General features: G+C 43.1%; 3 protein-coding genes across 3 annotated transcripts; all 3 read right to left on the bottom strand.

Moving 5' to 3' along the window:
- Positions 1-102: 102 nt before the first annotated feature.
- On the bottom strand, positions 103-1,058 carry LOC120696545 (non-specific lipid-transfer protein 3-like). The gene is made up of 2 exons (XM_039979497.1): positions 472-1,058; positions 103-397 (listed from the first exon to the last, which is right to left on the bottom strand). Exons 1-2 carry the CDS (start codon positions 840-842, stop codon positions 388-390), a joined length of 381 nt encoding a protein of 126 aa, XP_039835431.1. The 5' UTR covers positions 843-1,058; the 3' UTR covers positions 103-387.
- A 3,899-nt stretch (positions 1,059-4,957) lies between these two features.
- On the bottom strand, positions 4,958-5,933 carry LOC120696539 (non-specific lipid-transfer protein 2-like). Its single transcript, XM_039979488.1, has 2 exons — positions 5,418-5,933; positions 4,958-5,290 (listed from the first exon to the last, which is right to left on the bottom strand). Exons 1-2 carry the CDS (start codon positions 5,927-5,929, stop codon positions 5,281-5,283), a joined length of 522 nt encoding a protein of 173 aa, XP_039835422.1. The 5' UTR covers positions 5,930-5,933; the 3' UTR covers positions 4,958-5,280.
- A 5,514-nt stretch (positions 5,934-11,447) lies between these two features.
- On the bottom strand, positions 11,448-12,300 carry LOC120696540 (non-specific lipid-transfer protein 3-like). Its single transcript, XM_039979489.1, has 2 exons — positions 11,819-12,300; positions 11,448-11,749 (listed from the first exon to the last, which is right to left on the bottom strand). The coding sequence occupies exons 1-2, from the start codon at positions 12,157-12,159 to the stop codon at positions 11,740-11,742; spliced, it is 351 nt and encodes a 116-aa protein (XP_039835423.1). The 5' UTR covers positions 12,160-12,300; the 3' UTR covers positions 11,448-11,739.
- Between the last annotated feature and the right edge of the window lie 1,226 nt (positions 12,301-13,526).

Below are 13,526 nucleotides of genomic sequence, written 5' to 3'. Positions count from 1 at the left end.
TTCAATTAAAAATATATTGGTCGTCGAAGCTTGACCTTTGTGATCCTAGCCTGCCCATGTCCTTAACAAGCAAGCACCACCGACAGCGTGCCATAGTCCATATTTAGAGCAGAACGATTAATAGTTATTGTCTGAACAAGCTAGTAGGCCAGTCGAAGCAGCACTGAACTAACAGTGTAGCAGCAGTTCTCTGTCTCGATTATTACAGCAGGACACACAAGCATACATGTGCACATAACATCGATCGTACATAGGCATGTACACATGTATATATATGCGCACGTACACACAGATCGAGTACAACATGTATATTACAGCAGATCTTGTGAAGGACGACGTCACCAAAGCTTCTCATCGTCGATCAGCTGGTATGTACATACCATTAATTTAGTTGACCCTGCATGCATGCGCCAAATTAAAGAAGAAATTAAAATAAATCGCGGCACGAATCATGTACATATACTGACGTACTTGTTGCAGTCTGTGGACATGCTGATGGGGAATGGCACGGAGACGCCGCACTTGCCGGGGATGGTGGCGACGGTGCCCATGTTCACCGACTTGACGGTGCTGGCCAGGCTCTTGAGGCACCGGCACGCCGCCTGCCGGTCCGCGCTCGTCCGCGCCGCGCTGTTGAGGCTGCGCACGCCGCCGCAGCACGACGACGGCAGCGCGCTCGCCTTCCCCGTCGCGTACGGGATGCACGGCGCCAGCGCCGAACCCACCTGCCCGCACGTGATGGCCGCCGACGCCGACGCCACCAGCGCCGCAGCTGCCATGACAACGGCCAACGCCACCACCGCCTGCATCCTGTTGTTCTTCATCATCAAAGCCATTGTCATTGTATTATTATTATCGATATGATGCTCCTGCTAAGCTAAGCAAATGCTAGCTGCAGTGTGTGAGCTGAGTGGATGTCTAGCTGCTTTGTGCTGTGGGGGAATGAGCAGGATCACCAGCAGGGGCCAGTTTAAATAGAGGATGGATCCGGATCGGAGCTCAGCTCATCAGGTCGTTAGTCGTCCACTACACTGGAGAGTTACTTTTTTTTTTGGGAAAAGGAGAGTAATATATATGATCCGTACTCCACGTCTCCATCTGCATCAATGCATGATTGAATGATCCATTATTCATGGCCGGGTCGTTGGGCGTTGGACTGCTACCTAGTAATACAAGGCAACTTCAGCTTGCTGCCAACTTCTGATCGCGTTGGACGTGTAGTTTTCTGCGATTCCCTGAGGAAAGGGGTACCACAACAGTGATAAAGATTGAGAAAAATCCAATGAGGATATATACATGCTGATGTGATGTTATATGCATACATCATTCCAGGCCAATTAATTAACTATTGTCATCATTGCAAACTATATCATTATTGATTATCCACGTAATTCCAAGTCTTCCTTGCACCCATGCTCGATCAAAGTGTTGGATATATAGTGTTCGGAATCTGACTAAACGCTGAAGTCCATGTACACAGATTTGATTTGATGAGGGCTCGACATGTACTGATAGCCTAAGTGTTACATTTCTGTGAATTTAGTTGTGGATATTGACTTACGAATATTCAAGACTGGAATTTTCTCTTAATCTAAAAAATTAACAATGGTATCTGCTAGCCTTAAAATGTTCGTTGCCACGTCTCTGTACATAGATGCAAGATAGACGACGACTAGCCAGCCAACAATTAAGCTCCGACCATCTCGATCGATCCATCACGAGCAAACATTCCATTGCTAGCTAATATAACTGGCATTACTCTCTCCCATACGCAAGGCGCGCGTGGATGCTTCTCAGCCACGACTTGTGTTCACATGCAACCAACTTCTTTTTTTTTTTTTGGAAGTCGAAACACATGCAACCAACTAACTTTAATTCCAACTTCACATCATGCATGTTATTGTGTCTAGCGCCGAATAATTTGTTGGCTCATTAGTCTATTAGCTTAATTAGGCACATGATGAAAATAAATAAAGAGCTCATCATCCAATAATTTGTTATCTCATAATAAGCTAAAGATGACACCAATTTTCTTGTCTTTGTAAAACCTATGGAATTACCATATTGTATTAATATTAACTAGATAAAAGAGAAAAAGAAAAAGGATCTATATCGTGGGATCATCACAACAAGGATCATGTGTGCAGTAAGCTGATTAGCTAGTTCACGGGTTCTACATACATTGACACTCTGTAACTGATAGATCATGATGGCGCATCTACTTCGTCCGATCCCTAACAACAAAGGCTGGCCATGTGTATAGCTTGTCTTTTTTCAAACCCCTACCTATGTTTGAGGTAGGACAATTCACATGACTTTTATGAATAATAATAGTTCATGCACACATTCACGACACCGAAGACCAATTCAATGCAAACATGATGCTGAGGTAATTTAAACTTGATGCAAAACTTTCAGTGACATCAACTATTTTTTTTCTGTGCAACTTGATGGCGTTGTTTATCATCTTCCAAATTATTATTGTTCCGTACTTAAAGAAAATTAAAAAACATGTCAAATTTTTTATTATTAATTCGTGTACATATGTTCTATGAATAAAACATGTTCAAATGAGATGCATGTGTATATGCAAAAGGGCATCTAGCTAACTTGGTAAGAGCATCTCTAGTAATAGCCCCTGCTTCAGACCCCTACTTTGCTAAGTAGGTGTTGTCCTTATTTTATTGGACTCTATTTTTTATGCTCAACTCCAGCAAGAGTCCTTATTTCCCCCTACTTTTCTGGAATCCACCTATCAATCTATCCTCAAGTAGGGGGCTTTAATTGCCAAATATGCTCTTATATAGCTCCGGTAGCACTCCTGGGTCTTGGGTTTGACTCCCAGTGTGAGTGAATTTCAAGCTAAGAGTAACCCCCCCCCCCTCGTTGGCCAGAGAAGCTAGGGTTCCGGGGGGGGTGAGGGTCTTGATCCCGAAGCCGAAGCCGCTTCTTCTTAATGAAAAACGGCGGGGCGTCAATACCCCCTCCGGTCGAGTCTAGGGATGCATGTGTATATATGATTTGGCCATGTTTAGTTTCCAAAATTTTTCCTACAGTACACATCATGTCGAATCTTCGAACATATGCATGGAGCATTAAATGCAATTGGAAAAATAACTCATTACACAGTTTAACTGCAAACGACGAGACAAATCTTTTAAGTCTGATTAGTCCATAATTGGACATTAATTGCCAAATAATAACAAAAATGCTACAGTACCAAAAATCCAAAAAAAATCATGAACTAAACAAGGCCATATAAAATGTGCTGAAGAAGTCAACTGATGTTTTATGAATGTGTATGAGCTACTGCCCAGTCCAGCTAGATTCTTGGGACAGAAGCAATCATTGTTCGTTAATTAACAACACAAACCAGTGGTGATTATGACTACCGATTTGGAACATGGATAAAAAGTATAGCCCAATTCTTGTGTTCGGTTACTGGTAGTGATACTATAATCATTGATTATACAACCACCACTTAGTTACGGCTAATTCAAACAGCGGAGCGAACGAACCAACAGTAATGTGTATATGACCCTTTCTCTTTCTCTGTTTTATGTTAAAAATCTTACTCTAGCATCTTATGAGATTCTACCTCAAAAACACCATTGCTCCATATACTACAATAATAGTTTGTTGCAAGTCTCCCTGCTCACGATACTACTCGTTGTCGCCTAGCTACTGGGTCGACGTACGTAGCCCAGAACTAGAAGTGCTTGGTACTTGCGAATTCAGATTAATCCCGATCGCGAGCAGTTGGAATGATAAGATCTACAGAAACAGGCTCTGCAGCTTCCATACTTGGAGACAAGAGGGTAATTCCTAGCACACTGAAGAACGGCGCCTTCTCAAAGGCTTCACAGTAAGATTCCATTTTGCATGGGAAAAATTACTCTTTTAAGACCTTTTATCGGATTAGCTCATTAAGGATTACTTACTGGAATAATCAAAGACCCACTTGGATACGTGGACTTGTTTTGGGCCTTCTTGTTATCCACACTTAGTTGGGAGAAGCCCAAGTGAGCATGTGGATCAGTAGATGAATTGGCCTAACAGGACCATCTTACTTATATCTCTTTCATTATTTATTGTTTTACTTTCTTTGAAATATTTTTCTCCACAATAACATTTTTGTATCTGCTTTCAAATCTTCTCTCTAGATTTTGAACTTTTTATCTTTCACGTGCATATTTATTTGAAAGAGTCTTTTCGATGGCCTTGATGTTATAGTACAATTCATAAGACGTACATTAGGGCTAGGAAATTTGGTAGTGATGTTATTATCATTTAGTTTAGCTAGTTAAAAGAATAGTTTCAAATTAGAAAAGAAAAATGAAGAAACAAATACATTATTTTGATTTGGTTTATTTGGTTTGTAGTTTTAAACAAAAATTCTAAGTATATCAATAAACTTTAAACTGATTCAAAGATGAAATGTTGAACAATTCAACAACATGATAGCAACAAATAAGTTCAACATCATCCATAATCAAGTGACAAGAATAGGTCAATATGTCAACTTAGATGTTTGTTAGTAGCTAGCGCTAATAAACAATCAACCTTTACAACTAGATATCAATCAAGGACAATAGGAACATTGATGAAATATGAAGAAAAAAAAAAGAGGTCGATTGTGGTGAATACAGCGTGCCATGCGCATCTCTGATAGAAATGAGTGACATTTTTTTTTCAATTGATTGTTGAAACCATGCATCTTATATTTCAGTCACCATCCCTTAATAACTTGTTCGGTCAAATCCAATTTAATCGCTCAACTCATAAATAGCTGTGTTATTGATCCAACTATGTATCTGATAGCAGGGCGGTGATAGAGAACAATAATAATACAATGATTTTACTCATCATTTTTTAGAAATTGTGTAAAACTGTAAATAAAAAATATTTGCAGCAGGAGAGACGAGGAATGAAGCAGAGAAGCATCGAAATAAAGTCATGGAGCGTACAAAAAAGTGGTGTATGATGTATTAAAAGGTATAGTGGACAAGGTACAGAGTGGGTCTCCTCCAAACGGAAATGGAGGACACACTACTATGCAGATGCAGACACAAAACGTACGAAGCATGCAAAAGGACACAAGGATCGGAGAGGACTCCGTCTCTCGATCGCTCATCACATGCTGAGCGACGACGTACCACGCGAGCTGAGCTAGCGCATGACGACAGTGCACGCGACGCCGGAGAGATTTTTATTCATCATCATCGAACTCGATCATAGACGATAATTAAGTAGATAGGTAGCGACGGTACTGGTCGTCGTTTAGCTCACCCTGCAGCAAGAATATATATATAATTTTGATTAGTTTTTTTTGCATTGCATTGATTAGTCATATATATATTATCATGTGTATAATTAATATATAATATATATATATAATTAAGGGATTAATTAATTACCTGGAGCAGTCGACGTTTGGGCTTATGGTGTAGGGGATGCTGACTCCGCACTTGGAGGGGATGCTTGCGGCGTTTCCAAGTTTGAGGCCACTCACCCTGCCGGCGGCGGACTTGAGGCAGTTGCATGCGGCGCGCCTGTCGGCGGTGCTCCTGGCCGCCGAGTTGAGGCTCCTCACGCCGCTGCAGCAGGCTGCGGAGGGGCCGGAGCCGGTGCCGCGGGCGTAGGCGATGCAGGGGCCGATGGCCGAGCTCACCTGCCCGCAGGTCACGGCGGCCTCGGTGGTGGTCGCCGCGGCGGCGAGCAGCACGACGGCGGCAACGGCGGCGATAGCCACGACCTGATGAGCGCGAGCCATTGCTTGGATTGTGCGTGAATGTGAACTTAGCTTGACGAGCTGAGTGCGGCCGGTGCTGGATGAATGCGTTTGCTTGGGAATGACAAGCAAGTGCTGGTGAGGAGGGAGTGCAAGGGAATGTTGGTCTATAAATAGAGCAAGGGTGGTGTGGCGCATGCAGTCGTCGGTGGATCCTTGTCCATGGTTGCAGCTACCATAGGGTACGTTGGTGGTGTGGTGTGTGGTGTGGGTCTCCGTCATGGGATGGGAGTTAAGAGATGGAGCGGCAGGAGGCAGTTGGGGGTTGGGGCGGGCCGACCATCTTCGATCATCGATGGAGAGGGGCTGCCGCCTAACATGACCAAAGTAGTAGTATATGCTGCAGGGACAGACAGACACATGTTCATGGTTCAATTCATTTGATGCATGCAGTTGAGTGGAGGCCGCGTTGCATTGCATTGCATTGATTCAGAGTCATGTCAGTGAGCGTTTGGGTGTTAGATGTGAGTGATTATCACACAATTATTGCATTGATTGAGTCATGTCAATGAGGGTTTGGGTGTTAGATGTGAGTGATTATCACACAATTAAACATGGATACATCAATATAATCCATCCGTCCATCTCAATGCATCGATCCTTCCAGCAATCTTCCTCCTCCTCCGACACGTATACACACACATGATATGGTTAGTTAGACGTAGCAGTAATGAATTGTCCAGCAAAAATTAAGAGGCTAGCAGTAGTATAGTTCTGTTTTTTTTTTAAACGAACCGGCAAGAGAGCTGCCCGCTATATTAAAAACAAGGGTGTCAGACGGACAAGAACAAAAGAGTTAGCACTGTACAAAGCTCGAGCATATATCTTCGTAAAAGGAAGAAAACCGGCCGGCCAAAAAGGGAGAGACAAAAATAAAGCAGACCCCAACTAGAGGATCTAAACAGAGCTAGCTAGCTAAATTTAGCTAATACGGATATCCGAACACATCAGCTAATTAATGGACTAGCTGAGGAATGAGAGTACTCTATCCTGCTTGTGATGAGTGAATTGTCAACCGTGCGGTGTGATCGTACGCTTGGTCTTTGGATTGCAGGTACACGGGCGTCGAGTGTCGACGGAGAGTTGCCGTGGAGGAGCTCGGGCCGGGCGGCAGCTGTGGCGTCCACTCCTGGATCGAGGACGCAAGCGGCGACGGAAGGCGGGTTTCTTGGTTTGCGCCACAAAATCAAGGAGGCGGACGGCGGTTGAAGACGCCGAGTCGTGGAGGCACGGGCGTCGGTCTCGGGACTGACGGAGGCGACGGGCGTCGACGGCGTCTAGGGCCTCGCTGCGGGCGAGGAGGTGACAGGCGTCGGACGGCGTCTAGGGCCGTCAGAAGGCCGAGGCGGGAACGGCGTGGAGGCGGGAATCTTCCCGCGCGTGGAGTTTTGGCGGTTTTCTCAAAACCGGCCACCTACCCGGGTTTCGCGGACCCCCCAAAAACTGCGAACAGGATCTTCATCGACATGGCGGCATCGTAGAGAAGGTTTCGAGTCGAAGAAAGAAACTCCGTTGTCGGATGAGATCGAGTACATATTTCCGGTTTTGCCCCTACGGGCGTTTTAGTGTTTAGTTTGAGTCGAGGGTATTTTGGACCCCTGCGTGGGCACCTTAAATACCCCTCACCCCTCTCTTCTCTTTCCGGCGCGCCAGACAGCCAGACCAAGCCGCCCACCTCTTCTCCTAGTGCCCTCCTCCTCCTTCCTGGTTCTTCCCTTTCCTCTCTAGGCTTAGGATTTTAGGGATGGATTTTTGAAGACTTTGTACTGAGATTGTGTGGGAAAGGAGGCCCAATCCTCCTTGTGCCCTCCGGGCTTTTGAATTCATGTCAATCTCATACGTTTTCGTGCGTTGTTTTGAATGAATTCGATTTTCCTTCGTCGATTCATGAGGACTAGATGATTGGCTTGTTCTTGATGACTTCGTGACTCTTTGGGATGATTCAAACCCATCTAGTCTAGTGCTAAACCCTCCGGAATCACAAGTCTTTTCGAATTGAAGTTTTTGCGTTCTTGAGAAAACCCTAATCTTGCTCGGAATTTCTTCGATTCCTCCCAAACCATAGAGTGATTCGTTGATTCCTTCCGTGGACATGTTCACAAGTCCTTTTGTGATCGTGCCTACGAAGTTTGGCAAGGTTTGGACATGATTTGATCCTTCGATCGTTGAGTTTGTCAAGAAACGCGGGCTGGAAAAACCTCTCTGGACTCAGTTTTTCCTAGCACCGGTTGAACCGATGCTTTGAAGGTTTATGCGTCGGATCAACCGGTGAGTACGTTTCTCTGAAATTAGGGTTTTCTGGTGTTCTTCAGTTGCACCGATGTTTTAGCTACCACGAGCATCGGTTCAACCGGTGTCACTGCTGGGCTTGCAGTTTTTGTGCGTTCAACCGGCGTATAGATTTTTCTAGACGTCGGTTTAACCGGTGATCAGTTGGATTTGATTTGCTATCTCTCTGGACAACTGCACTGGTGTTTCAAGTCCTATTGGCGTCGGTTTAACCGGTGGTCGTTAAGACTGTTTTGAAGTGTCTCTGGACAACTACGCCGGCGCTCGATTTGGATTTTATCGGTTCATCCGGTGTAACATCGTCGGTTGAACCGATGCCTTGATATTCGCTACGTCGGATCAACCGGTGCTGCTTTTTCTTCTGTTGCCGGCTCTGCTCATCGGTTGAACCGATGCTGTTCAAATCGGTGCGTCGGATCAACCGGTGAGTTATACCGTGCGCCTTTTAAGCGGCTTCTTCTCGTTGTGTGCTTCCGCATTGGTTTTCATTTGTTCCTAGGGTTTTTTGTATTGGTGTAGCTCCTCCATAGCTGCTCCACGCTGTGCCTAGGATCCGAGGGTTGGGTGAGCTCTTTGGGACTAAGCCAGAGTTTTAGTTTGCGAGAATTTTTATCGGCTCTCATTCACCCCCTCTCTGGTCGCTCTTTTGGTCCCTCACTAGCTAATAATATTACCTCATTGTTAGCTAGTTGAACCCAGCTAGCTAATTCCAAATAAAAACGTAAAAAGACCGTATTAATTACCTCATATCCTTGGGTTAGAACAAATTTGGTATATATCGTAAAAACGTAAAAAGACCGTATTAGAACAAATCTAATACGATATATAAATAAAATATCTCATTATTACATCATATCCTTGGGTTAAATTTTCCAATATATATAGGGGTAGCATTGTCTATTAATGTAATAATTAGCAATGCAATTTGTCGGTGGATCCAAATAAACACGTACTCCCAGCTAATTATTAATTACTCGCGCGTTGGAAATTAAGCTAAGGATATACTCCCTCCATTCAGTTTTGATAGATATATTTCCATATGACACAATGACCAAGGGCACCACAAGTGTGCTTATCAATCTAATAAATGTCACAGACTTTTTTGTTGGTCCTCCAATGTTTTAACTAGGAACTCTTTGTAACTAGTGCTATTTATTGTCAATACCCATGCTAATAGTAAATATAGCTATCATTTTTGAACATTTAAGTTTTTGAAATATAGCTATCAAAAGTGAATAGAGGGAGTAAGTTAGCACTAGAGTAGTGGGAGTATGGATCGCGATCTGAAGGTCCTCCAGACAGACAGATGGGTGCACACACCGACGACGGTACGGTTGCTGAAATTCGTGTGCAGTATCCTGTCCAGACGCTCAGGCCTGTTTAGTTCCCACCTCTTAAATGCAAAAAAATCGTAAACGCATTAAAGTGAAAAGGAATCTTACTAATTTGAAGTACTAAATGAAGTCTATTTACAAAACTTTTTGCATGGTTGGGCTGTAAATCGCGAGACGAATCTAATGAGACTACTTAATCTATAATTTGCAACATTAATGCTACAGTAACCATCCACTAATTATTACTTAATCATGGATTAATTAGCATCATTAGATTCGTCTCGCGATTTACAACTCATCTATGCAAAAAGTTTTGTAAATAGACTTCATTTAGTACTTCAAATTGGCAAGATTACCACTCAAAAAAAATTTTAAAACGAACTAAACAGGGCCTCGGACAGATGCATGCATGTACGTGGGCCCCAGCAGCTAGCTATTTAATAAGCTAGTACAACATGCGTGGGCCCCAGCAGCCAGCCATACATGCATGCGTCAAATCTTGGCGAGGGTGCATGCATGCCTGCTGGCTACTAGGTAGCTCCAGAAGCTAGCTGATCGAGCACCGTCCGTCTGCCTGGGCCTGGGCAAAATATTTTTAAAAAATAAGCGGTTAAAGTTATACTTTGAAGATCGGATTGGTTGTTCTAAATGTTTTTTATTTTCTATATTTAGAGAGTATATAACATGTGAATCAATTAATATTTGCTTCATCATGATAATTCAAATCTAAAAATACTTGACGCTGTAATTATCCTTTGGCCCTGTTTGTTTTCGCTTAGCTTATAATCTAAACGATGCCGAGAGAATCCTCGCTTCTCGTAGTTTAATATCTGAAGCGGATTATCAAGGAAACGAAAATAATCGAGGCGTTTGGTGAAATTATCATTTATTTCATAAGCTCCAACTTTATTACACAAACTTGCAGCTGGGTCCTATACTGATTAATGTTCCTGACATCTGTAATACATGTTCCATCTCTGGCACCCACATCTTGGCCCTCTTCTACATCATCAACACCAAGATAAGACACCCAGCTAAGTCATTAATCGGCTAGCTGAAAAAAATTTAAGTAAAATCAAGTAATGAACCATGTTAAAAGTTACGAGCTATAATCCCTCTGTATAGGAAAAAAAGAATGTCGTTTTGGACAAAATTTAGGCCAAATATTGGGAATATAAATTATAAATAACTTTTAGGTTATTGAGTTTGAAAAGGTGAAAGCCATATGAATAGAATTATCTTAAAAAGCGCTTTCATAGTTATGCTTCGGAGACCGTGTCGGCTGTCCTAAACGTCTTCTATTTCCTATATTTAGGGAGTATATAACATGTGGATCAATCAATATTTTCTTCATTATGATAATTCAAATCTAATAATACTTGATGTTGTAATTATCTTTTGGCCCTGTTTGTTTTCGCTTAGCTTATAATCTAAGCGTGGCCGAGAGAAGCGAAGATTTTCTCGCTTTTTGTAGTTTAAATCTCTGGAGCGGATTATCAAAGAAGCAAAAATAATGAAGGTGTTTGGTGAAATTATCGCTTATTTCATAAGCCAATTATAATCGGAAACAAACAGCTAAAGAACCGTGCTAATAAATTAGAATAAAATAGAAGGAATAAATTAATCACTGCTGGGCCAAATTAGAAAATAAAACAGACCACATTCCCACAAGAAACAACAAAGACCTAGAAGCAAAACAAATCAGCCCTATAACGAAACAGAATAACAACATGCGTCCTAGATCCCTTGCTTGGGCCGAAACTGAAAACAAAGCCCATAAAACTAAAGGCTTTGATATGGCATCATAAAAACAAAAAGATTTCGACTAAAACAAAAGTTTTAGTCTTGGCTCCCTGAATCTGAAGCAGGATGGCTAGCAATAGCATGGCAGGCAGTGACAGAGGCACACGTCTAATAATTGTATTGTCCTGTAGAGACGAGCACTTCACTTGCAGATCCGGCAGATATGATAGAGTTGCGCCTATTATTGTATTAATTAATTATTACTGAAACTGAAAGCGTGCATGCGTGGATTGAAAAAGATGGCGCATATATACATGTATGTATACAAAAAGTTTATTGGTTGAGCAGAGTGCTGCCTGCCTATAACAAAGCAGCAGCAGCAGCAGCATGGTAGTAGTACATACATGAAACACAGAGAGCCAGCAAACCCATAAGCAGAGAGAGGATTATTGTTGTTACATACACGACGACGACGTGCACAGGTGGTACGGTGGTGGTGTAAAAATGTAAAATGGAGAGGTAGTAAATTAAACGACTGCTCTCTGCTCTGTTGGCCGACATCATAGCCATTCATCCTTCTTCTCAGTTTATCCTGCACAGAACAGCAGGGTAATTAGTGACGATAAGTACGTACAAGAATGATGAGTCAGTAGTTAGTTACTTGGAGCAGTCGACGTTTGGGCTGATGGGGACGCCGACGTTGACGCCGCACTTGCTGGGGATGCTGGCGGCGTTGCGCATGTTGCCGCCCAGCCTCCCCGTCATGCTCTTGAGGCAGGCGCACGCCGCCTGCCGGTCCGCCGTCGACGACGCCCGGCTGCTTAGCGACCTCACCCCGTTGCAGCACGCCGCCGAGGGCGAAGCCGAGCTGCCCATCGCGTACCCCAGGCACGGCGCCACGGCCGACGTCACCTCGCCGCAGCTCACCGCCGCCGAAGCGGTCTCGGCAGCCACCAGCGCAGCCACCAGGACGACGACGGAGACGGAGAGGCGGCGAGCCATTATATATATAAAAAATAATTAACACTCACTGATCTGATCGCTAGCAGCTGCTATAGTGAGAGTGAAGTGTAAAGCAGCTAGCTAGCAGTGTGTGGTGAGCTGAGGTTGTGATGGATTCGAAGCTGATGGAGATACAAGGCTAGCCAGGGGGTATAAATAGGAGGTTAATTTGGAGCTGATGACCTGCAGGGTAAGGTACTGGTGGAGCGGCATACAACATGTGCATGTGTTACCTGATGACGATCGAGTAGTACTGGAGTGGTGGTTGATGATGAGCAGCATACCACCAACCAATCAGGACCGCCGTACGTACTACGAGATGAATGCGTGCACGTGACCGTGCTTCTTCATTTGCATTCGGACTTTTGCATTGGTTTGTGCAAATAAAAAAAACCTACAAACTTCTCTGCCTGTAACTATATGTGATATTCAACACTTTATTAGGTGTAGCAGTTTATTGTATACTAAGGTCAGCAGTTTATTATTGTACACTAAGGTCAATGTCAGTGGTAATATCATCGACACAATTGCCAAGATTGTAAACTAGGTAATCGAGCTAGATGAGTGTCATGGTGATGACACTCCTCTGACATGCATTATATAACATTCTCCCTCCTCTCTCTTCTTAATGAGGCTGTCATGTCAGCAAATTTAATGTTGATGACACTCTCGTGACACTTTCACTGAGATTGGTCTAATAGCTAGATTGAGCAAAATTATTGAACAATTTTTTATTAGTTCAGTAATTGGCGAACTATTACTTAATAATAATTTGATAAATTTAGTTCACTAGTTTGACTATATCTGCCACACACGGCATGACATGCATACATGTCTGATGCATGCAGATGTACGAAATGTACCACAGTCGAGAGTGTCCTGTGTCCATGTACGGTGCCAATACGACCAGAGAGGGTTCCATTCTATCTACTTGTTTACTTCCTCCCTTTATTTGATTATAAATCATATTTCATTTTTGTTACAGGGTACACAAGTTTACTAATAATTACTCTATCGATATTTTACTTTTTATATTCGATACAAAAGTATATATACTCGACATTGAGCTAATCGACTCGCAATAATTAGCCCCCTTCTTCATCGTATATATACGTCCAGATCGTTGCAATTTCTTGAGCAAAAGCAACCAATAATAGCTTTGCTTTGCATTGAATGTGAAACATGTACGTGTTCAAATCTTGATGATAGCCAGCAAAATTTGGTGAGGTAGTTGCCAGACATATATAGTAGCTAGATGACCAACTGCAATCAAACAAATGCAACTGTTTCGATCTTACTGCGGTGGTAGAGACGTTACGGCACAACTCAGCTGCCCACAATTTCCATTTCACAGTGTCTTTAAATCA

This window comes from Panicum virgatum, chromosome 3K (assembly GCF_016808335.1).
Source record: "Panicum virgatum strain AP13 chromosome 3K, P.virgatum_v5, whole genome shotgun sequence".
Classification (NCBI taxonomy): Eukaryota; Viridiplantae; Streptophyta; class Magnoliopsida; order Poales; family Poaceae; genus Panicum; species Panicum virgatum.
This window is presented reverse-complemented; position numbering and strand designations above follow the sequence as displayed.